At 47.6% G+C, this 26,152-nt stretch overlaps 1 protein-coding gene and 1 long non-coding RNA gene across 8 annotated transcripts in view; both read left to right on the top strand.

The window, feature by feature from the left end:
* The first annotated feature begins 23,478 nt into the window (after positions 1-23,478).
* LOC127921749 (rho guanine nucleotide exchange factor 40-like) overlaps positions 23,479-26,152 on the top strand; it is a 47,173-nt gene continuing 44,499 nt past the window's right edge. The window contains exon 1 of the mRNA XM_052505368.1: positions 23,479-23,573. Coding sequence (XP_052361328.1) covers positions 23,571-23,573 — 3 coding nt within the window. The 5' untranslated portion in view covers positions 23,479-23,570. The remainder of the gene's footprint in view (positions 23,574-26,152) is intronic.
* The window catches only part of LOC127921750 (uncharacterized), a 1,470-nt gene continuing 531 nt past the window's right edge, over positions 25,214-26,152 (top strand). The window contains exons 1-5 of one of the 7 annotated variants that reach the window (XR_008109475.1): positions 25,214-25,555; positions 25,588-25,647; positions 25,701-25,855; positions 25,888-26,011; positions 26,065-26,152. The exon at positions 26,065-26,152 is cut by the window's right edge and continues 531 nt beyond it. This is a non-coding gene — a long non-coding RNA (uncharacterized LOC127921750). Of the gene's footprint in view, positions 25,558-25,587; positions 25,858-25,887; positions 26,012-26,035 lie in introns of all 7 variants that reach the window. The other 6 variants (XR_008109474.1, XR_008109471.1, XR_008109473.1 and 3 more) reach the window with 6 other exon arrangements.

Raw genomic sequence — 26,152 nt, 5'->3', positions numbered from 1 at the left:
CCGATACATCCATATAGACCATAGCAGTATAAACCATAGCCATAATCCATCCATATAATCTATACTGTAATAAACATACCAGTATATCCATAGCAGATAATCCATAAATGTAGTAAACACTGACCCATACATCCACATAGACCAGACTGTAATCCACTGACCCATAACCATAGCAGTATAGACCAGACTGTAGTAAACACTGAGCAGCATAATCCATAGCAGATAATCCAGACAGTATAAACACTGACCAGTATAATCCATAGCAGACCAGACTGTCAGTATAACACTGACCCATAATCCATAGCAGTATAATCCATAGCAGGTAATCCATAGCAGTATAATCTGTAATAAATCCATAGCAGCATAATCCATATAGACCAGAGCTGTGGTAAACACTGACCCATACATCCATAGCAGACCATCTATACCTGGAAGTATAATCCATAGCAGTAAACCTGACCAGTATACATCCATACAGATCCATACCAGTATAAACACTGACCAGCATAATCCATAGCAGATAATCCATACAGTATAACCACCAGTAACCCATACAGTCCATAGCAGACCAGACAGTATAAACACATAACCCATACATCCATAGCAGTATAATCCATACAGTATAACCATAGCAGTATAATCTATACCAGTATAATCTATACCAGTATAATCCATAGCAGACCAGAGCAGTATAATCCATACCAGTATAATCCATACAGACCATCCATAGCAGTAAATACTACCAGTATACATCCATAGCAGACTATAATCCATAGCACCGATCCATACAGTCCATAATCTTATACCAGTATAATCCATAGCAGTAACCATAGCAGTATAATCCAACAGTATAATCCATAGCATACATCCATAGCAGTACCATACTGTAATAAACACTACCAGTATAATCCATCCATATAGACCATACCAGTAGTAAACACTGACCCATACATCCATAGACCATAGCAGTATAAAACACATAGCAGTATAATCCATAGCAGTATAATCCATAGCAGTATAATCCACTAAAGCAGTAGTAATCTATACAGTATAATCCATAGCAGTACAATCCATAGCAGTATAATCCATAGCAGTATAATCACATACCAGTATACATCCATAGCAGTATAATCCAGACTGTGGTAATCCATAGCAGTATACATCCATACAGACCAGAGCTGTAATAAACATACCAGCATAATCCATAGGCAGATAATCCATAGCAGTAAACACTAGCAGTATACATCCAGTATAATCCATAGCAGTCTAACTAGACCAGATAATCCATGCAGTATAACACTAGCACCCTATTAGTATACCAATGAGAACAGACTGTAATTAAACACGTGACCCATAATCCACGGTTCCACGTGCCCATACATCCATATAGACCAGACTGTGTGTGTGTGTGACCATACATCCATATAGACCCATACATCCATGTGTGACCAGACTGTAATAAACACTGACCCATACATCTGTAGACCCATACATCCATAGACCAGACCGTGTGTGTGGTTGACCCTGTACATCCATACAGACCAGACTGTGTTAAAGCACTGACCCATACATCCCAGAGGGTTATTCAGGTGAACTAAGCCAGCTGACCCACCCTGTTCCACATTGAATGGAGCTTCACCAGAGATTTCTCTCTGTCTGGGGTGTGTCACAAATTCCACCCTATTCCCTATATAGTACACTACTATAGACCAGAGCCCTATTCCCTATATAGTGGTACTACTATAGACCAGAGCCCTATTCCCTATATAGTGGTACTCCCATAGACCAGAGCCTCATTCCTATATAGTGGTACTACTATAGACTGTGAGCCCTATTCCTATATAGTGGTACTACTATAGACCAGAGCCCTATTCCCTATATAGTGGTACTACTATAGACCAGAGCCCTATTCCCTATATAGTGGTACTACTATAGACCAGAGCCCTATTCCTATATAGTATACTACTATAGACCAGAGCCCTATTCCCTATATAGTGGTACTACTATAGACCAGAGCCCTATTCCTATATAGTGGTACTACTATAGACCAGAGCTCTATTCCCTATATAGTGGTACTACTATAGACCAGGGCCCTATTCCCTATATAGTGGTACTACTATAGACCAGGGCCCTATTCCCTATATAGTACTACTATAGACCAGAGCCCTATTCCCTATATAGTGGTACTACTATAGACCAGAGCCCTGTTCCCTATATAGTGGTACTACTATAGACCAGGGCCCTATTCCTATATAGTGGTACTACTTAAGTAGACCAGATCCCTATTCCCTATATAGTGGTACTACTATAGACCAGAGCCCTATTCCCTATATATAGTGGTACTACTATAGACCAGAGCCCTATTCCCTATATAGTGGTACTACTTTTAGACCAGAGCCCTATTCCCTATATAGTGGTACTACTATAGACCAGAGCCCTATTCCCTATATAGTGGTACTACTGTAGACCAGAGCCCTATTGCACTAACCAGATGGTAAAGTAGACTAACCAGATGGTAAATTAGACTAACCAGATGGTAAATTAGACTAACCAGATGGTAATTAGACTAACCAGATGGTAAATCAGACTAACCAGATGGTATATTAGACTCAACCAGATGTTAAATTAGACTAACCAGATGGTAAATTAGACTAACCAGTATAATCCATAGCAACCAGATGATATTAGTACCACAAACAATGAGCAACAGACATTAAACACGTGACCGAATATTAACACGGTTCCACGTGCCATTATAAGATAAGTGTGTCCACGTGACACACAAATGTAACTGTGTGTCTGTGTGTGTGTGTGTGTGTGTGTGTGTCAATGTTCATGTGTGTGTGTGTGTAATTGTGTGTGTGTCAATGTGTGTGTGTGTGTGTGTGTGTGTGTGTGTGTGTGTGTTGATTATTCCATCTCAGTCAGCTACACCTTATTGACTGTGTTAAAGCGTGACCCTCTCTCTCCTCCCAGAGGGTTATTCAGGTGAACTAAGCCAGCTCCCAAATGGTCTCCACATTGAATGGAGTTTCACCAGAGATTTCAGTGTCTGGGGTGTGTCACAAATGCCACCCTATTCCCTATATAGTACACTACCGTGTAGACCAGAGCCCTATTCCCTATATAGTGGTACTACTATAGACCAGAGCCCTATTCCATATAGTGGCAATTGATTAATAGACCAGAGCCCTATTCCTATATAGTGGTACTCCTATAGACCAGAGCCCTATTCCCTATATAGTGGTACTAATGGCAGACCAGAGCCCTATTCCCTATATAGTGGTACTACTATAGACCAGAGCCCTATTCCCTATATAGGTAGTACGTACTATAGACCAGAGCCTGATATAGTGGTAGTACTATAGACCAGAGCCCTATTCCCTATATAGTGGTACTTGTAGACCAAGCCATTCCTTATAGTGGTACTACTATAGACCAGAGCCCTATTCCCTATATAGTGGTACTACTATAGACCAGAGCCCTATTCCAGATAGTGGTATACTTAGACCAGAGCCAGATATAGTGGTATCCAGTTAGACCAGAGATGGTTCCCTATATAGTGGTAAATTAGACTAACCAGATGGTATATTAGACTAACCAGATGGTAAATTAGACTAACCAGATGGTAAATTAGACTAACCAGATGGTAAATTAGACTAACCAGATGGTAATTAGACTAACCAGATGGTAAATCAGACTAACCAGATGGTAAATTAGACTAACCAAATGGTAAATCAGACTAACCAGATGGTATATTAGACTAACCAGATGGTAAATTAGACTAACCAGATGGTATATTAGACTAACCAGATGGTATATCAGACTAACCAGATGGTATATTAGTCTAACCAGATGGTAAATTAGACTAACCAGATGGTAAATCAGACTAACCAGATGGTATATTAGACTAACCAGATGGTAAATTAGACTAACCAGATGGTATATTAGACTAACCAGATGGTATATTAGACTAACCAGATGGTAAATCAGACTAACCAGATGGTAAATTAGACTAACCAGATGGTAAATCAGACTAACCAGATGGTATATTAGACTAACCAGATGGAGATGGTAAATCAGACTAACCAGATGGTAAATTAGACTAACCAGATGGTAAATTAGACTAACCAGATGGTAAATTAGACTAACCAGATGGTAAATTAGACTAACCAGATGGTAAATTAGACTAACCAGATGGTATATTAGACTAACCAGATGGTAAATTAGACTAACCAGATGGTATATTAGACTAACCAGATGGTAAATTAGACTAACCAGATGGTAAATTAGACTAACCAGATGGTATATTAGACTAACCAGATGGTATATTAGACTTACCAGATGGTAAGATTAGACTAACCAGATGGTAAATTAGACTAACCAGATGGTATATTAGACTAACCAGATGGTATATTAGACTAACCAGATGGACTAACCAGATGGTATTTAGACTAACCAGATGGTAAATTAGACTAACCAGATGGTAAATTAGACTAACCAGATGGTAAATTAGACTAACCAGATGGTAAATTAGACTAACCAGATGGTAAATTAGACAAACCCAGATGGTAAATTAGACTAAATTAGACTAACCAGATGGTAAATTAGACTAACCAGATGGTAAATTAGACTAACCAGATGGTAAATTAGACTAACCAGATGGTATATTAGACTAACCAGATGGTATATTAGACTAACCAGATGGTAAATTAGACTAACCAGATGGTATATTAGACTAACCAGATGGTATATTAGACTAACCAGATGGTATATTAGACTAACCAGATGGTATATTAGACTAACCAGATGGTATATTAGACTAACCAGATGGTATATTAGACTAACCAGATGGTAAATTAGACTAACCAGATGGTATATTAGACTAACCAGATGGTAAATTAGACTAACCAGATGGTATATTAGACTAACCAGATGGTATATTAGACTAACCAGATGGTAAATTAGACTAACCAGATGGTATATTAGACTAACCAGATGGTATATTAGACTAACCAGATGGTAAATTAGACTAACCAGATGGTAAATTAGACTAACCAGATGGTAAATCAGACTAACCAGATGGTATATTAGACTAACCAGATGGTATATTAGACTAACCAGATGGTAAATTAGACTAACCAGATGGTATATTAGACTAACCAGATGGTATATTAGACTAACCAGATGGTATATTAGACTAACCAGATGGTATATTAGACTAACCAGATGGTAAATTAGACTAACCAGATGGTATATTAGACTAACCAGATGGTATATTAGACTAACCAGATGGTATATTAGACTAACCAGATGGTATATTAGACTAACCAGATGGTAAATTAGACTAACCAGATGGTATATTAGACTAACCAGATGGTATATTAGACTAACCAGATGGTATATTAGACTTACCAGATGGTATATTAGACTAACCAGATGGTATATTAGACTAACCAGATGGTATATTAGACTAACCAGATGGTATATTAGACTAACCAGATGGTATATTAGACTAACCAGATGGTATATTAGACTAACCAGATGGTATATTAGACTAACCAGATGGTATATTAGACTAACCAGATGGTATATTAGACTAACCAGATGGTATATTAGACTAACCAGATGGTATATTAGACTAACCAGATGGTATATTAGACTAACCAGATGGTATATTAGACTAACCAGATGGTAAATTAGACTAACCAGATGGTATATTAGACTAACCAGATGGTATATTAGACTAACCAGATGGTATATTAGACTAACCAGATGGTATATTAGACTAACCAGATGGAGATGGGTAAACACTTGAATTGCTGTATACCAAAAAAGCCACGCTCCAAACAAACAGTGCCATCCTTCTAAACTCTGTTTATATAATGGCACAGATTGAGCAGCAGCTAAACTCCCTCTAATTACCAAGATTATCGTCCAGGGTGGGATATAATCTGTGTTGTTTAAGGTGGTCTCAGTCTGACCATATGCTGTCTGCTCTTATTCTACTGATGGGACTGAACAGTTGAGGTAGTCAGAGCTAATTATTGACCTGTCTTTGTTCTGATTGGACTGAACAGTTGAGGTAGTCACAGAGCTAATTATTGACCTGTCTTTGTTCTGATGGGACTGAACAGTTGAGGTAGTCACAGAGCTAATTATTGACCTGTCTTTGTTCTGATTGGACTGAACAGTTGAGGTAGTCACAGAGCTAATTATTGACCTGTCTTTGTTCTGATGGGACTGAACAGTTGAGGTAGTCACAGAGCTAATTATTGACCTGTCTTTGTTCTGATGGGACTGAACAGTTGAGGTAGTCACAGAGCTAATTATTGACCTGTCTTTGTTCTGATGGGACTGAACAGTTGAGGTAGTCACAGAGCTAATTATTGACCTGTCTTTGTTCTGATTGGACTGAACAGTTGAGGTAGTCACAGAGCTAATTATTGACCTGTCTTTGTTCTGATGGGACTGAACAGTTGAGGAAGTCACAGAGCTAATTATTGACCTGTCTTTTGTTCTGATCGGCCTACTGCCTGTTGAGGTAGTCACAGAGCTAATTATTGACCTGTCTTTGTTCTGATGGGACTGAACAGTTGAGGTAGTCACAGAGCTAATTATTGACCTGTCTTTGTTCTGATGGGACTGAACAGTTGAGGTAGTCACAGAGCTAATTATCGACCTGTCTTTGTTCTGATTGGACTGAACAGTTGAGGTAGTCACAGAGCTAATTATTGACCTGTCTTTGTTCTGATGGGACTGAACAGTTGAGGTAGTCAGAGCTAATTATTGACCTGTCTTTGTTCTGATGGGCCTGCACAGTTGAGGTAGTCACAGAGCTAATTATTGACCTGTCTTTGTTCTGATTGGCCTGAACAGCCTGAGGTAGTCACAGAGCTAATTATTGACCTGTCTTTGTTCTGATTGGACTGAACAGTTGAGGTAGTCACAGAGCTAATTATTGACCTGTCTTTGTTCTGATTGGACTGAACAGTTGAGGTAGTCACAGAGGTAATTATTGACCTGTCTTTGTTCTGATTGGACTGAACAGTTGAGGTAGTCACAGAGCTAATTATTGACCTGTCTTTGTTCTGATTGGACTGAACAGTTGAGGTAGTCACAGAGCTAATTATTGACCTGTCTTTGTTCTGATTGGACTGAACAGTTGAGGTAGTCACAGAGCTAATTATTGACCTGTCTTTGTTCTGATTGGACTGAACAGTTGAGGGAAGTCACAGAGCTAATTATTGACCAGTCTTTGTTCTGATTGGACTGAACAGTTGAGGTAGTCACAGAGCTAATTATTGACCTGTCTTTGTTCTGATGGGACTGAACAGTTGAGGTAGTCACAGAGCTAATTATTGACCTGTCTTTGTTCTGATGGGACTGAACAGTTGAGGTAGTCACAGAGCTAATTATTGACCTGTCTTTGTTCTGATTGGACTGAACAGTTGAGGAAGTCACAGAGCTAATTATTGACCTGTCTTTGTTCTGATTGGACTGAACAGTTGAGGTAGTCACAGAGCTAATTATTGACCTGTCTTTGTTCTGATGGGACTGAACAGTTGAGGTAGTCACAGAGCTAATTATTGACCTGTCTTTGTTCTGATTGGACTGAACAGTTGAGGTAGTCACAGAGCTAATTATTGACCTGTCTTTGTTCTGATGGGACTGAACAGTTGAGGTAGTCACAGAGCTAATTATTGACCTGTCTTTGTTCTGATGGGACTGAACAGTTGAGGTAGTCACAGAGCTAATTATTAACCTGTCTTTGTTCTGATTGGACTGAACAGTTGAGGTAGTCACAGAGCTAATTATTGACCTGTCTTTGTTCTGATGGGACTGAACAGTTGAGGTAGTCACAGAGCTAATTATTGACCTGTCTTTGTTCTGATCCTACTGATGGGACTGAACAGTTGAGGTAGTCACAGAGATAATTATTGACCTGTCTTTGTTCTGATGGGACTGAACAGTTGAGGTAGTCACAGAGCTAATTATTGACCTGTCTTTGTTCTGATGGGACTGAACAGTTGAGGTAGTCACAGAGCTAATTATTGACCTGTCTTTGTTCTGATGGGACTGAACAGTTGAGGTAGTCACAGAGCTAATTATTGACCTGTCTTTGTTCTGATGGGACTGAACAGTTGAGGTAGTCAGAGCTAATTATTGACCTGTCTTTGTTCTGATTGGACTGAACATTTGAGGTAGTCACAGAGCTAATTATTGACCTGTCTTTGTTCTCCTTGGCTGGTTTCCCAGGTGCCGATTAAGCCTCGTCTTGGATTTGAAAACAATTTCTCTAATATGTGTTTAGTCCAGGTTTTGGCATAATCTGGGTCCGTTGAAACCCAACCTTTGTGTCAGGCCTACTGCCTCGTCGGTGCTGTAGGCCTACTGCCTCGTCGGTGCTGTATCGGCTACTGCCTCGTCGGTGCTGTATCGGCCTACTGCCTGGTCGGGTGCTGAGGCCTACTGCCTGGTCGGTGCTGTATCGGCCTACTGCCTCTGGGTGCTGTATCGGCCTACTGCCTCGTCGGTGCTGTATCGGCATACTGCCTCGTCGGTGCTGTATCTAAACTGAGGTAGTAGATAGTTCCAGTATACTACTGTCTAAACTGAGGTAGTAGATAGTTCCAGTATACTACTGTCTAAACTGAGGTAGTAGATAGGTCCAGTGTACTACTGTCTCAACTGAGGTAGTAGATACTATACTACTGTCTAAACTGACTGTTCACCATGTGAGATGGCAGAATGTATTACTGTCTAAAAGCTCCCTGTAATGTTTCCAGTATATACTGTCTAAACTGGTAGTAGAAAGGAGTATAGGCTGTCTAACTGCACCGCCTGGGGCTCCAGTTTGTCCTGATAAAGCTGTGGTGTTAGATACTACAGGGGGATGTCTAAACTGAGGTAGGCTGGGTAACTGCAGTGCTGCTTCGTCCTGAAGCTGTGGTGTTAGAGAGGAGGGCAGGGGGATGTGAGGGGAGGCTGGGTAACTGCACCGCCCGGGGCTCGGTGCTGCTTTGTCCTGATGGAGCTGTGGTGTTAGAGAGGAGGGCAGGGGGATGTGAGGGAGGCTGGGTAACTGCACCGCCTGGGGCTCGGTGCTGCTTCGTCCTGATGGAGCTGTGGTGTTAGAGAGGAGGGCAGGGGGATGTGAGGGGAGGCTGGGTAACTGCACCGCCCGGGGCTCGGTGCTGCTTCGTCCTGATGGAGCTGTGGTGTTAGAGAGGAGGGCAGGGGGATGTGAGGGGAGGCTGGGTAACTGCACCGCCTGGGGCTCGGTGCTGCTTCGTCCTGATGGAGCTGTGGTGTTAGAAGGAGGGCAGGGGGATGTGAGGGGAGGCTGGGTAACTGCACCGCCTGGGGCTCGGTGCTGCTTCGTCCTGATGGAGCTGTGGTGTTAGAGAGGAGGGCAGGGGGATGTGAGGGGAGGCTGGGTAACTGCACCGCCCGGGGCTCGGTGCTGCTTTGTCCTGATGGAGCTGTGGTGTTAGAGAGGAGGGCAGGGGGATGTGAGGAGGCTGGGTAACTGCACCGCCTGGGGCTCGGTGCTGCTATACGTCCTGATGGAGCTGTGGTGTTAGAGAGGAGTGCAGGGGGATGTGAGGAGGCTGGGTAACTGCACCGCCCGGGGTTCGGTGCTGCTTCGTCCTGATGGAGCTGTGGTGTTAGAGAGGAGGGCAGGGGGATGTGAGGGGAGTCTGGGTAACTGCACCGCCCGGGGCTCGGTGCTGCTTCGTCCTGATGGAGCTGTGGTGTTAGAGAGGAGGGCAGGGGGATGTGAGGAGGCTGGGTAACTGCACCGCCCCGGGGCTCGGTGCTGCTTCGTCCTGATGGAGCTGTGGTGTTAGAGAGGAGGGCAGGGGGATGTGAGGGAGGCTGGGTAACTGCACCGCCCGGGGCTCGGTGCTGCTTTGTCCTGATGGAGCTGTGGTGTTAGAGAGGAGGGCAGGGGGATGTGAGGGGAGGCTGGGTAACTGCACCGCCCGGGGGCTCGGTGCTGCTTCGTCCTGATGGAGCTGTGGTGTTAGAGAGGAGGGCAGGGGGATGTGAGGAGGCTGGGTAACTGCACCGCCCGGGGCTCGGTGCTGCTGTCCTGATGGAGCTGTGGTGTTAGAGAGGAGGGCAGGGGGATGTGAGGAGGCTGGGTAACTGCACCGCCCGGGGCTCGGTGCTGCTTCGTCCTGATGGAGCTGTGGTGTTAGAGAGGAGGGCAGGGGGATGTGAGGGGAGGCTGGGTAACTGCACCGCCCGGGGCTCGGTGCTGCTTCGTCCTGATGGAGCTGTGGTGTTAGAGAGGAGGGCAGGGGATGTGAGGAGGCTGGGTAACTGCACCGCCTGGGGCTCGGTGCTGCTTCGTCCTGATGGAGCTGTGGTGTTAGAGAGGGAGGGCAGGGGGATGTGAGGAGGCTGGGTAACTGCACCGCCTGGGGCTCGGTGCTGCTTCGTCCTGATGGAGCTGTGGTGTTAGAGAGGAGGGCAGGGGGATGTGAGGGGAGGCTGGGTAACTGCACCGCCTGGGGCTCGGTGCTGCTTCGTCCTGATGGAGCTGTGGTGTTAGAGAGGAGGGCAGGGGGATGTGAGGAGGCTGGGTAACTGCACCGCCTGGGGCTCGGTGCTGCTTCGTCCTGATGGAGCTGTGGTGCACCATTAACTGTCCAGTTTATACACACACACACACACACACACACACACACACACACACACACACACACACACACACACACACACACACACACACACACACACACACACACACACACACCACACACACACACACACACACACACACACACACACCACACAGCCACACACACTGGTACACTGCACACACACACACACACACACACACACACACACACACACACACACACACACACACACACACACACACACACACACACACACACACACACACACACACACACACCCTCCTTACATAGATAGTGATCAGCGGTCTGAAGCTGTTGGCTGCATTCTCCCCTGGCTGAGTACGGCCTGTTAGTTACAGTGAGGGCTGTTATAACTCTGAGTACGGCCTGCTAGTTACAGTGAGGGCTGTTATAACTCTGGCTGAGTACGGCCTGCTAGTTACAGTGAGGGCTGTTATAACTCTGGCTGAGTACGGCCTGTTAGTTACAGTGAGGGCTGTTATAACTCTGGCTGAGTACGGCCTGTTAGTTACAGTGAGGGCTGTTATAACTCTGAGTACGGCCTGTTAGTTACAGTGAGGGCTGTTATAACTCTGGCTGAGTACGGCCTGTTAGTTACAGTGAGGGCTGTTATAACTCTGGCTGTTAGTACAGTGAGGGCTGTTATAACTGCTAGTTACAGTGAGGGCTGTTATAACTCTGGCTGAGTACGGCCTGTTAGTTACAGTGAGGGCTGTTATAACTCTGGCTGAGTACGGCCTGCTAGTTACAGTGAGGGCTGTTATAACTCTGGCTGAGTACGGCCTGTTAGTTACAGTGAGGCTGTTATAACTCTGAGTACGGCCTGTTAGTTACAGTGAGGGCTGTTATAACTCTGGCTGAGTACGGCCTGTTAGTTACAGTGAGGGCTGTTATAACTCTGGCTGTTAGTTACAGAGAGGGCTGTTATAACTGTACGGCCTGTTAGTTACAGTGAGGGCTGTTATAACTCTGAGTACGGCCTGTTAGTTACAGTGAGGGCTGTTATAACTCTGGCTGAGTACGGCCTGTTAGTTACAGTGAGGGCTGTTATAACTCTGAGTACGGCCTGTTAGTTACAGTGAGGGCTGTTATAACTCTGGCTGAGTACGGCCTGTTAGTTACTGTGAGGGCTGTTATAACTCTGAGTACGGCCTGTTAGTTACAGTGAGGGCTGTTATAACTCTGGCTGAGTACGGCCTGTTAGTTACAGTGAGGGCTGTTATAACTCTGAGTACGGCCTGTTAGTTACAGTGAGGGCTGTTATAACTCTGGCTGAGTACGGCCTGTTAGTTACAGTGAGGGCTGTTATAACTCTGAGTACGGCCTGTTAGTTACAGTGAGGGCTGTTATAACTCTGGCTGAGTACGGCCTGTTAGTTACAGTGAGGGCTGTTATAACTCTGGCTCAGTACGGCCTGTTAGTTACAGTGAGGCTGTTATAACTCTGAGTACGGCCTGTTAGTTACAGTGAGGGCTGTTATAACTCTGGCTGTCTACTACATCACCCAGAGTAAACACAGGACCTGACAGGCTGTACTGTCTATACATCACCCAGAGGGCTAAACACAGGACGGCCTGACAGTCTGTACTGGCTGTCTATCATCACCCAGAGTAAACACAGGACCTGACAGTCTGTACTGTCTATCACCCAGAGTAAACACAGGACCTGACAGTCTGTACTGTCTATCACCCAGAGTAAACACAGGACCTGACAGGCTGTACTGTCTATCACCCAGAGTAAACACAGGACCTGACAGGCTGTACTGTCTATCACCCAGAGTAAATACAGGACCTGACAGGCTGTAGTGTCTATCACCCAGAGTAAACACAGGACCTGACAGTCTGTACTGTCTATCACCCAGAGTAAACACAGGACCTGACAGGCTGTACTGTCTATCACCCAGAGTAAACACAGGACCTGACAGGCTGTACTGTCTATCACCCAGAGTAAACACAGGACCTGACAGGCTGTACTGTCTATCACCCAGAGTAAACACAGGACCTGACAGTCTGTACTGGCTATCACCCAGAGTAAACACAGGACCTGACAGGCTGTACTGTCTATCACCCACAGTAAACACAGGACCTGACAGTCTGTACTGTCTATCACCCAGAGTAAACACAGGACCTGACAGGCTGTACTGTCTATCACCCAGAGTAAACACAGGACCTGACAGTCTGTACTGTCTATCACCCACAGTAAACAGAGAGCATGACATCACTTCAGCAGAGCAGGCCTGAGCACAACACCTCCACCCTGGGCTGGGACTGCCAGGTTCAAATACTATTTGAAATTAGTTGAAATATGTTAAATGTGCTTCATTGAGCTTGCCTGGCTTAATGAGCCAATAGAGACGTCCCAAAACTGCAGACTGGCACTCTAGGCTAGATATGGCACTCTAGGCTAGATATGGCACTCTAGGCAGGCTAGATATGGCACTCTAGGCAGGCTAGATATGGCACTCTAGGCAGGCTAGATATGGCACTCTAGGCAGGCTAGATATGGCACTCTAGGCAGGCTAGATATGGCACTCTAGGCAGGCTTGATATGGCACTCTAGGCAGGCTAGATATGGCACTCTAGGCAGGCTAGATATGGCACTCTAGGCAGGCTAGATATGGCACTCTAGGCAGGCTAGATATGGCACTCTAGGCAGGCTAGATATGGCACTCTAGGCAGGCTAGATCAAACCATAAAACGATTTAAAAAGATTTTAGGTAGTTTCTGAACCCAGGTCTGCCGGCTGACCCTGGGATGGGCCAGCCGGTCCTTCAGCCAGCCTGCCTGCCTGCCAGCCAGCCTGCCTGCCTGCCAGCCAGCCAGCCAGCCAGCCAGCCAGCCAGCCTGTCATTAATCTACTGGGAAGTGTTTCAGCATGTCTGACTGAGTACACAACAAAGACAGTCAATAACACCGGAGAGCAGCCTGGGGAAGATCAGGGTTTGTCAACTATTGTAGTGAAACCAGCAGCATTGTCTGGGGTGTAGAGTGACCTGTGTCTGGGGTGTAGTCTGGGGTGTGACCTATGTCTGGGGTGTAGAGTGACCTGTGTCTGGGGTGTAGAGTGACCTCTGTCTGGGGTGTAGAGTGACCTATGTCTGGGGTGTAGAGTGACCTATGTCTGGGGTGTAGAGTGACCTATGTCTGGGGTGTAGAGTGACCTGTGTCTGGGGTGTAGAGTGACCTGTGTCTGGGGTGTAGAGTGACCTATGTCTGGGGTGTAGAGTGACCTATGTCTGGGGTGTAGAGTGACCTGTGTCTGGGGTGTAGAGTGACCTATGTCTGGGGTCTGGGGTGTAGAGTGACCTGTGTCTGGGGTGTAGAGTGACCTGTGTCTGGGGTGTAGAGTGACCTGTGTCTGGGGTGTAGAGTGACCTATGTCTGGGGTGTAGAGTGACCTGTGTCTGGGGTGTAGAGTGACCTGTGTCTGGGGTGTAGAGTGACCTGTGTCTGGGGTGTAGAGTGACCTGTGTCTGGGGTGTAGAGTGACCTGTGTCTGGGGTGTAGAGTGACCTGTGTCTGGGGTGTAGAGTGACCTGTGTCTGGGGTGTAGAGTTACCTGTGTCTGGGGTGTAGAGTGACCGACAATACTGTGTTTACATGGGCTAAATAATCCTTCTACTGGCTAAATAACTCTTCTACTGGCTAAATCTGACACGGGATTCCAGATCGCAAAACCTGAGAGGCTGAGCTGAGCTACATGAGTCATTCAACAGCTCACCCTTCGTCAGTCTTACTGAGCTACATGATCCTACTGTACCAGTTCTAGATCAGTCTGTCTCTAGGTTTCAACATCATTACAGCTTATTACAGCGCAGGAAGGTATAGGAGTCAAGTCACTTCTTCACTGAGATTTCTGACATCATGCCCGAACAGCGCGTCCGTCGTCCGCAAATTGATTGTGTGTGTCCCCTCCGCCCCAACACCAAACGCGACCAGGACACGCAGGTTGAAATATCATAACAAACTCTGAACCAACTATATTAATTTGGGGACAGGTCGAAAAGCATTAAACATTTATCGCAATTTAGATCGCTAGCTTGCTGTTACTAGCTAATTTGTCTTATTTAGCTAGCTGGCTTGCAGTTGCTAGATAATTTGTCCTATTTAGCTCGTTAGCTTGCAGTTGCTAGATAATTTGTCCTATTTAGCTCGTTAGCTTGCAGTTGCTAGATAATTTGTCCTATTTAGCTCGTTAGCTTGCAGTTGCTAGATAATTTGTCCTATTTAGCTAGTTAGCTTGCAGTTGCTAGATAATTTGTCCTATTTAGCTCGTTAGCTTGCAGTTGCTAGATAATTTGTCCTATTTAGCTCGTTAGCTTGCAGTTGCTAGATAATTTGTCCTATTTAGCTCGTTAGCTTGCAGTTGCTAGATAATTTGTCCTATTTAGCTAGTTAGCTTGCAGTTGCTAGATAATTTGTCCTATTTAGCTAGCTAGCTTGCAGTTGCTAGATAATTTGTCCTATTTAGCTCGTTAGCTTGCAGTTGCTAGATAATTTGTCCTATTTAGCTAGTTAGCTTGCTGTTGCTAGTTTGTCCTGGGATATAAACAGAGTTGTTATTTTACCTGAAATGCACAAGGTCCTCTACTATTTACGCAACTAAAACTGTCAACCAGATAATTTCTAGTCATCTCTCCTCCTTCCAGGCTTCTTCTTCTGAGCCTGTCCTCCTATAGCTCCTCCCACCAGCCTCCACTGTTTTATTTATATATATGGCTGACTAACTGACTGACTGACTGACTGGCTGACTGCCTGACTGACTGACTGACTGGCTGACTGGCTGGCTGACTAACTGACTGACTGGCTGACTGGCTGGCTGACTGACTGACTGACTGACTGGCAGCTCTCCTCTAACAGCTGTAATGGGGTAGCAGTCAGCAGGATATAATGTGTGTTAACAGGAAGTGGCCCTCCAGGTCCTGACTGACTGACTGACTGACTGGTTGGCTGAATGACTGACTGACTGACTGGTTGGCTGAATGACTGACTGACTGACTGACTGACTGGCTGACTGGCAGCTCTCCTCTAACAGCTGTAATGGGGTAGCAGTCAGCAGGATATAATGTGTGTTAACAGGAAGTGGCCCTCCAGGTCCTGACTGACTGGTTGGCTGACTGACTGACTGACTGACTGGCAGCTCTCCTCTAACAGCTGTAATGGGGTAGCAGTCAGCAGGATATAATGTGTGTTAACAGGAAGTGGCCCTCCAGGTCCTGACTGACTGGTTGGCTGAATGACTGACTGACTGACTGACTGACTGGCTGACTGACAGGCAGCTCTCCTCTAACAGCTGTATTGGGGTAGCAGTCAGCAGGATATAATGTGTGTTAACAGGAAGTGGCCCTCCAGGTCCTGACTGACTGACTGGCTGACTGGCTTACTGACTGACTGGTTGGCTGACTGGCAGCTCTCCTCTAACAGCTGTAATGGGGTAGCAGTCAGCAGGATATAATGTGTGTTAACAGGAAGTGGCCCTCCAGGTCCTGACTGACTGGTTGGCTGAATGACTGACTGACTGGCTGACTGACACTGACTGACTGACCTGACTGGCAGCTCTCCTCTAACAGCTGTAATGGGGTAGCAGTCAGCAGGATATAATGTGTTTAACAGGAAGTGGCCCTCCAGGTCCTGACTGACTGACTGGCTGACTGGCTGACTGACTGACTGGTTGGCTGACTGGCAGCTCTCCTCTAACAGCTGTAATGGGGTAGCAGTCAGCAGGATATAATGTGTGTTAACAGGAAGTGGCCCTCCAGGTCCTGACTGACTGACTGACTGACTGACTGGCTGGCTGACTGACTGACTGACTGGCTGACTGACTGACTGGCTGACAGGCAGCTCTCCTCTAACAGCTGTAATGGGGTAGCAGTCAGCAGGATATAATGTGTGTTAACAGGAAGTGGCCCTCCAGGTCCTGACTGACTGGTTGGCTGACTGACTGACTGACTGACTGGCAGCTCTCCTCTAACAGCTGTAATGGGGTAGCAGTCAGCAGGATATAATGTGTGTTAACAGGAAGTGGCCCTCCAGGTCCTGACTGACTGACTGACTGACTGACTGACTGGCAGCTCTCCTCTAACAGCTGTAACGGGGTAGCAGTCAGCAGGGTCAGGATAACTTAACTCATATTTACTCTCTCGATGACACTGCTTTGAAACGCAGGAGAAAGAAGATGAGCCTCTCCCTGCTGTTTCGGGGCGGCAGGGTAGCCTAGTGGTTAGAGTGGAGGGGCGGCAGGGTAGCCTAGTGGTTAGAGTGGAGGGGCGGCAGGTAGACTAGTGGTTAGAGTGGAGGGGCGGCAGGGTAGCCTAGTGGTTAGAGTGGAGGGCGGCAGGGTAGCCTAGTGGTTAGAGTGGAGGGGCGGCAGGGTAGCCTAGTGGTTAGAGTGGAGGGGCGGCAGGGTAGCCTAGTGGTTAGATCGTTGGACTAGTAACCGGAAGATGAGCCTCTTCCTCTCCCTGCTGTGTCACATTTAGACACCGTTTATCATTGCTGTGTGGCACCATGACTCTATGAGATAATAACAGACTCTGCCTAGCAGCATACCTGGTACCATGACTCTATGAGATAATAACACACTCTGCATAGCCAGCATACCTGGTACCATGACTCTATGAGATAATAACACACTCTGCCTAGCAGCATACCTGGTACCATGACTCTATGAGATAATAACACACTCTGCATAGCCAGCATACCTGGTACCATCTATGAGATAATAACACACTCTGCATACCTGACACCATGACTCTATGAGATAATAACACACTCTGCATAGCCAGCATACCTGGTACCATGACTCTATGAGATAATAACACACTCTGCATAGCAGCATACCTGGTACCATGACTCTATGAGATAATAACACACTCTGCATAGCCAGCATACCTGGTACCATGACTCTATGAGATAATAACACACTCTGCATAGCCAGCATACCTGGTACCATGACTCTATGAGATAATAACACACTCTGCATAGCAGCATACCTGGTACCATGACTCTATGAGATAATAACACACTCTGCATAGCCAGCATACCTGGTACCATGACTCTATGAGATAATAACACACTCTGCATAGCCAGCATACCTGGTACCATGACTCTATGAGATAATAACACACTCTGCATAGCCAGCATACCTGGTACCATGACTCTATGAGATAATAACACACTCTGCATAGCCAGCATACCTGGCACCATGACTCTATGAGATAATAACACACTCTGCATAGCCAGCATACCTGGTACCATGACTCTATGAGATAATAACACACTCTGCATACCTGACACCATGACTCTATGAGATAATAACACACTCTGCATAGCCAGCATACCTGGTACCATGACTCTATGAGATAATAACACACTCTGCATAGCCAGCATACCTGGTACCATGACTCTATGAGATAATAACACACTCTGCATAGCCAGCATACCTGGTACCATGACTCTATGAGATAATAACACACTCTGCATACCTGACACCATGACTCTATGAGATAATAACACACTCTGCATAGCCAGCATACCTGGTACCATGACTCCAGGAGGGGAGACTCTAATCTAGAATAACCTACTCAGTGTTACTCTGCATAGCCATCATACCTGGTACCTGACCCCAGGAGGGGAGACTCTAATCTAGAATAACCTACTCAGTGTTACTCTGCATAGCCAGCAGACTCCTAATCTAGAATAACCCACTCAGTGTTAATCTGTGATGGGGAGCATATTGTGTCATAGCACCATGCGGTACCTCGTCCTCCCAGTCACACAGGGATCATAGCTCTCAGAGCTTGTAAAGTCCCTCAGACACTTACTCATTATCCACCAAGCTGATTATCTGAGGCAGAGAACTAGCACCTAAATCTCTCTCTCTCTCTCCCTGAGGTTTAACCAGCTCTAATATTTGGGTTGTCGTCTCAAGCTCTAATCAGCTGAAGGTTTTCTTGTTCTCAGATATATTATCTCTGAGAGAACAGTTCCAAGCGAGGAACCAATGAGGAATGAGGAAACCATTCCCCCAAACCAGGCCTGTCTCCTTAATGAGGGACCATTCCCCAAACCAGGCCTGTCTCCTTAATGATGAACCATTCCCCAAACCAGGCCTGTCTCCTTACCATTCCCCAAACCAGGCCTGTCTCCTTAATGAGGGACCATTCCCCAAACCAGGCCTGTCTCCTTAATGATGAACCATTCCCCAAACCAGGCCTGTCTCCTTAATGAGGACCATTCCCCAAACCATTCCCCAAACCAGGCCTGTCTCCTTAATGAGGGACCATTCCCCAAACCAGGCCTGTCTCCTTAATGAGGACCATTCCCCAAACCAGGCCTGTCTCCTTAATGAGGACCATTCCCCAAACCAGGCCTGTCTCCTTAATGATGGACCATTCCCCAAACCAGGCCTGTCTCCTTAATGATGGACCATTCCCCAAACCAGGCCTGTCTCCCAGGCCTTAATGAGGACCATTCCCCAAACCAGGCCTGTCTCCTTACCATTCCCAAACCAGGCCTGTCTCCTTAATGAGGGACCATTCCCCAAACCAGGCCTGTCTCCTTAATGATGGACCATTCCCCAAACCAGGCCTGTCTCCTTAAACCAGGCCTGAATGAGGGACCATTCCCCAAACCAGGCCTGTCCTTAATGAGGAACCATTCCCCAAACCAGGCCTGATGGGACCATTCCCCAAACCAGGCCTGTCTCCTTAACCATTCCCCAAACCAGGCCTGTCTCCTTAATGAGGGACCATTCCCCAAACCAGGCCTGTGTCCTTAATGAGGACCATTCCCCAAACCAGGCCTCCATCCTTAATGATGGACCATTCCCCAAACCAGGCCTGTGTCCTTAATGAGGGACCATTCCCCAAACCAGGCCTGTCCTTAATGATGGACCATTCCCCAAACCAGGCCTCCATCCTTAATGATGGACCATTCCCCAAACCAGGCCTGTGTCCTTAAAACCAGGCCTGAGGGACCATTCCCCAAACCAGGCCTGTCTCCTTAATGAGGGACCATTCCCCAAACCAGGCCTGTCTCCTAAATGAGGGACCATTCCCCAAACCAGGCCTGTGTCCTTAATGATGGACCATTCCCCAAACCAGGCCTGTCTCCTTAATGAGGGACCATTCCCCAAACCAGGCCTGTGTCCTTAATGAGGACCATTCCCAAACCAGGCCTGTCTCCTAAATGAGGGACCATTCCCCAAACCAGGCCTGTGTCCTTAATGATGGAACCATTCCCCAAACCAGGCCTGTCTCCTTAATGAGGACCATTCCCCAAACCAGGCCTGTGTCCTTAATGAGGGACCATTCCCCAAACCAGGCCTGTGTCCTTAATGAGGAACCATTCCCCAAACCAGGCCTCTCCTTAATGAGGAACCATTCCCCAAACCAGGCCTGTGTCCTGTAATCCATTCCCCAAACCAGGCCTGAGGTACCATTCCCCAAACCAGGCCTAGGTCCTTAATGATGGACCATTCCCCAAACCAGGCCTGTCTCCTTAATGAGGTACCATTCCCCAAACCAGGCCTAGGTCCTTAATGATGGACCATTCCCCAAACCAGGCCTGTCTCCTTAATGAGGGACCATTCCCCAAACCAGGCCTGTCTATGCAGGAATCAGTGGGAGCCAGAGCACAGTAGTGGAGAGAGATGTGCAGTATTGATATGCAGGAATCGGTGGGAGCCAGAGCACAGTAGTGGAGAGAGATGGTAACCCCTGGTTTCTGGTAACACCTGGTTTCTGGTAACCCTGGTTTCTGTTAACACCTGGATTCTGTTAATACCTGGTTTCTGGTAACACCTGGTTTCTGGTAACCCCTGGTTTCCCCAGTACACTATACTGTGTGGTTGCCTGGTTTCTGTTCTGTCATGAAGTGTGTTATTACAGGCGTAGCTGCCAGTTGTGTTTCTAGAAGCCTCCCTGAGGTTTAACCTGCTCCATGACCCTGCAGCTCTAACCAACTAGAGGTTTGTTCAAAATGCAACTAGATTTACCAGTTTTAATGTACTATTTCTTCATTGTCTTTTGTTTGTAGCGCATGTCTGGTTTCTCCGTCTTGTCAATGTTCAAATCAAATTGTATTTGTCACATGAATACAACAGGTGTAGTAGACCTGACAGTGAAATGCTGAATACAACAGGTGTAGTAGACCTTACAGTCTTACCATACCTTACTTTACATGGTAAAATAACAATATGGAGAGTCAATGTGGAGACTATATACAGGGTATTACGGTAGAGAGTCAATGTGGAGGCTCTATACAGGGTATTACGGTAGAGAGTCAATGTGGAGGCTCTATACAGGGTATTACGGTACAGAGTCAATGTGGAGACTATATACAGGGTATTACGGTAGAGAGTCAATGTGGAGGCTATATACAGGGTATTACGGTACAGAGTCAATGTGGAGACTATATACAGGGTATTACGGTACAGAGTCAATGTGGAGACTATATACAGGGTGTTACGGTACAGAGTCAATGTGGAGGCTATATACAGGGGGTACGGTACAGAGTCAATGTGGAGGCTATATACAGGGGGTACCGGTACAGAGTCAATGTGGAGGCTATATACAGGGGGTACCGGTACAGAGTCAATGTGGAGGCTATATACAGGGTATTACGGTACAGAGTCAATGTGGAGGCTATATACAGGGTGTTACGGTACAGAGTCAATGTGGAGGCTATATACAGGGTGTTACGGTACAGAGTCAATGTGGAGGCTATATACAGGGTGTTACGGTACAGAGTCAATGTGGAGGCTATATACAGGGTGTTACGGTACAGAGTCAATGTGGAGGCTATATACAGGGGGTACCGGTACAGAGTCAATGTGGAGGCTATATACAGGGGGTACCGGTACAGAGTCAATGTGGAGGCTATATACAGGGGGTACCGGTACAGAGTCAATGTGGAGGCTATATACAGGGGGTACCGGTACAGAGTCAATGTGGAGGCTATATACAGGGGGTACCGGTACAGAGTCAATGTGGAGGCTATATACAGGGTGTTACGGTACAGAGTCAATGTGGAGGCTATATACAGGGTATTACGGTACAGAGTCAATGTGGAGGCTATATACAGGGTATTACGGTACAGAGTCAATGTGGAGGCTATATACAGGGTATTACGGTACAGAGTCAATGTGGAGGCTATATACAGGGGGTACCGGTACAGAGTCAATGTGGAGGCTATATACAGGGGGTACCGGTACAGAGTCAATGTGGAGGCTATATACAGGGTATTACGGTACAGAGTCAATGTGGAGACTATATACAGGGGGTACCGGTACAGAGTCAATGTGGAGGCTATATACAGGGTATTACGGTACAGAGTCAATGTGGAGGCTATATACAGGGTATTATGGTACAGAGTCAATGTGGAGGCTATATACAGGGTGTTACGGTACAGAGTCAATGTGGAGGCTATATACAGGGTGTTACGGTACAGAGTCAATGTGGAGGCTATATACAGGGTATTACGGTACAGAGTTAATGTGGAGGCTATATACAGGGGGTACCAGTACAGAGTCAATGTGGAGGCTATATACAGGGGGTACCGGTACAGAGTCAATGTGGAGGCTATATACAGGGGTACCGGTACAGAGTCAATGTGGAGGCTATATACAGGGTATTACGGTACAGAGTCAATGTGGAGGCTATATACAGGGGTACCGGTACAGAGTCAATGTGGAGGCTATATACAGGGTATTACGGTACAGAGTCAATGTGGAGACTATATACAGGGGGTACCGGTACAGAGTCAATGTGGAGGCTATATACAGGGGGTACCGGTACAGAGTCAATGTGGAGGCTATATACAGGGTATTACGGTACAGAGTCAATGTGGAGGCTATATACAGGGTATTACGGTACAGAGTCAATGTGGAGGCTATATACAGGGTATTACGGTACAGAGTCAATGTGGAGGCTATATACAGGGTGTTACGGTACAGAGTCAATGTGGAGGCTATATACAGGGTATTACGGTACAGAGTCAATGTGGAGGCTATATACAGGGTATTACGGTACAGAGTCAATGTGGAGGCTATATACAGGGTGTTACGGTACAGAGTCAATGTGGAGGCTATATACAGGGTGTTACGGTACAGAGTCAATGTGGAGGCTATATACAGGGTATTACGGTACAGAGTCAATGTGGAGGCTATATACAGGGTATTACGGTACAGAGTCAATGTGGAGGCTATATACAGGGTGTTACGGTACAGAGTCAATGTGGAGGCTATATACAGGGTGTTACGGTACAGAGTCAATGTGGAGGCTATATACAGGGTATTACGGTACAGAGTCAATGTGGAGGCTATATACAGGGGGTACCTTTAACCATTTGTACATTGTTAAAACACTGTATATATATATATAATATGACAGTAGTAATGTCTTGAGAGAGAGAGAGAGAGAGAGAGAGAGAGAGAGAGAGAGAGAGAGAGAGAGAGAGAGAGAGAGAGAGAGAGAGAGAGAGAGAGAGAGAGAGAGAGAGAGAGAGAGAGAGAGAGAGAGAGAGAGAGAGAGAGAGAGAGAGAGAGAGAGAGAATTCTTAGCTGGATCAGGGGAGTACCCTACGTTAGAATAGAGTGGCCCAGTTCCCCGGATGGGTAGAACTTTCAATGGTGTGAAATGGTGCCAACTCCTCCCACCCGGGGCACCGGGCCATACACAACAAACTGTCTGACAGGCAGAGAGGCGGACCTGGGTCTGAGGGGGCGGGACTGGTGTGGGCGGGCCGTAGCGTGTGCTCGTCGCTGCAGTGTGTGAAAGCAGTAGTTGGTCGGTACGGTTTGGAAGGAGGTCGACCACAGCAGAGAGACTCACTGAGGAATACTGAGGACAATGATCCCAGGATACACTACTACAGAGGACATACTGCATACACTATGGTGAGTGGACACACACTGAACACACACACACAGAACACACACACACACATACTGAACTCACACTGAACACACACTCACAGAACACACACACTCACAGAACACACGAACACACACACACTCACAGAACACACTGAACACACACACACACTGAACACACACTCACAGAACAGTCACAGAACACACACACAGAACACAGAACACACACACTGAACTGCATGGAGTTTTGTCTGAGGAGGTGTTGCTGTGTGATGGCTTTACCTTACCGGTACGGGACAGGGTAGGGTAGGACAGGGTGGGACAGGACAGGGTAGGACAGGGTGGGACAGGACAGGGTAGGACAGGGTGGGACAGGGTGGGACAGGACAGGGTAGGACAGGGTGGGACAGGACAGGGTAGGACAGGGTGGGACAGGACAGGGTAGGCCAGGGTGGGACAGGACAGGGTAGGCCAGGGTGGGACAGGGTGGGACAGGACAGGGTAGGACAGGGTGGGACAGGACAGGGTAGGACAGGGTAGGACGGTACAGGGTGGGACAGGACAGGGTAGGACGGGACAGGGTAGGACGGGACAGGGTAGGACAATACAGGGTAGGATGGGACAGGGTGGGACAGGACAGGGTGGGACAGGACAGGGTGGGACAGGACAGGGTTGGGACAGGACAGGGTGGGACAGGGTAGGACGGGACAGGACAGGGTAGGACAGGCTAGGACGGGACAGGGTGGGACAGGACAGGGTAGAACGGGACATGGTAGGACGGGACAGGGTGGGACAGGACAGGGTGGGACAGGACAGGGTGGGACAGGACAGGGTGGGACAGGGTAGGACGGGACAGGGTGGGACAGGACATGGTGGGACAGGACAGGGTGGGACAGGGTAGGACGGGACAGGGTAGGACGGGACAGGGTGGGACAGGACAGGGTAGGACGGGACAGGGTGGGACAGGACAGGGTGGGACAGGACAGGGTGGGACAGGGTAGGACGGGACAGGGTAGGACGTGACAGGGTGGGACAGGACAGGGTGGGACAGGGTGGGACAGGACAGGGTGGGACGGGGTAGGACGGGACAGGGTAGGACGTGACAGGGTGGGACAGGACAGGGTGGGACAGGGTGGGACAGGACAGGGTAGGTCGGGGTAGGACAGGACAGGGTGGGACAGGGTGGGACAGGACAGGGTGGGACGGGACAGGGTGGGACAGGACAGGGTGGGACAGGACAGGGTGGGACGGGACAGGGTGGGACGGGACAGGGTAGGACGGGACAGGACGGGACAGGGTAGGACGGGGTAGGACGGGACAGGGTAGGACGGGACAGGGTAGGACGGGACAGGGTAGGACGGGACAGGACGGGACAGGGTAGGACGGGACAGGGTAGGACAGGACAGGGTGGGACAGGGTGGGACAGGACAGGGTAGGACGGGACAGGGTAGGACAGGGTAGGACAGGACAGGGTAGGACGGGACAGGGTAGGACGGGACAGGGTAGGACAGGGACAGGGTAGGACAGGGTAGGACAGGACAGGGTGGGACAGGACAGGGTGGGACAGGGTAGGACGGGACAGGGTAGGACGGGACAGGGTGGGACAGGGTGGGACAGGACAGGGTGGGACAGGGTGGGACAGGACAGGGTAGGACAGGACAGGGTAGGACGGGACAGGGTGGGACAGGACAGATAATGTTAGATCATCCTACTGGGGAGAGGAGAGAGAGTCAGGATTGTTGAAGAGCCTGTGGGGGAAATGCAGTCTGAATACAGTGTTGACTTTAAGGTTGAATAGGTGTTGTCACAAAGGTGGATTCCCTCAAGGGCTTGAGGTGTGTGTGTCCTGAGGTGTGTGTCCTGAGGTGTGTGTGTGTGTCCTGAGGTGTGTGTGTGTCCTGAGGTGTGTCCTGAGGTGTGTGTTTCCTTGCTGTGTGTCCTGAGGTGTGTGTGTTTCCTTGCTGTGTGTCCTGAGGTGTGTGTGTTTCCTTGCTGTGTGTCCTGAGGTGTGTGCGTGTGTCCTGAGGTGTGTCCTGAGGTGTGTGTTTCCTTGCTGTGTGTCCTGAGGTGTGTGTGTTTCCTTGCTGTGTGTCCTGAGGTGTGTCCTGAGGTGTGTCCTGAGGTGTGTGTTTCCTTGCTGTGTGTCCTGAGGTGTGTGTGTTTCCTTGCTGTGTGTCCTGAGGTGTGTGTGTTTCCTTGCTGTGTGTCCTGAGGTGTGTGTGTTTCCTTGCTGTGTGTCCTGAGGTGTGTGTGTTTCCTTGCTGTGTGTCCTGAGGTGTGTGTGTTTCCTTGCTGTGTGTCCTGAGGTGTGTGTGTTTTCCTTGCTGTGTGTCCTGAGGTGTGTGTGTTTCCTTGCTGTGTGTCCTGAGGTGTGTGTGTTTCCTTGCTGTGTGTCCTGAGGTGTGTGTGTTTCCTTGCTGTGTGTCCTGAGGTGTGTGTGTTTCCTTGCTGTGTGTCCTGAGGTGTGTCCTGAGGTGTGTCCTGAGGTGTGTGTTTCCTTGCTGTGTGTCCTGAGGTGTGTGTGTTTCCTTGCTGTGTGTCCTGAGGTGTGTGTGTTTCCTTGCTGTGTGTCCTGAGGTGTGTGTGTTTCCTTGCTGTGTGTC

The sequence above is a fragment of the Oncorhynchus keta genome, unplaced genomic scaffold, assembly GCF_023373465.1.
Source record: "Oncorhynchus keta strain PuntledgeMale-10-30-2019 unplaced genomic scaffold, Oket_V2 Un_contig_2343_pilon_pilon, whole genome shotgun sequence".
In the NCBI taxonomy this organism is placed as follows: Eukaryota; Metazoa; Chordata; class Actinopteri; order Salmoniformes; family Salmonidae; genus Oncorhynchus; species Oncorhynchus keta.
The sequence above is the reverse complement of the archived record's forward strand: the minus strand, read 5'-3'. Positions and strand labels throughout refer to the sequence as shown.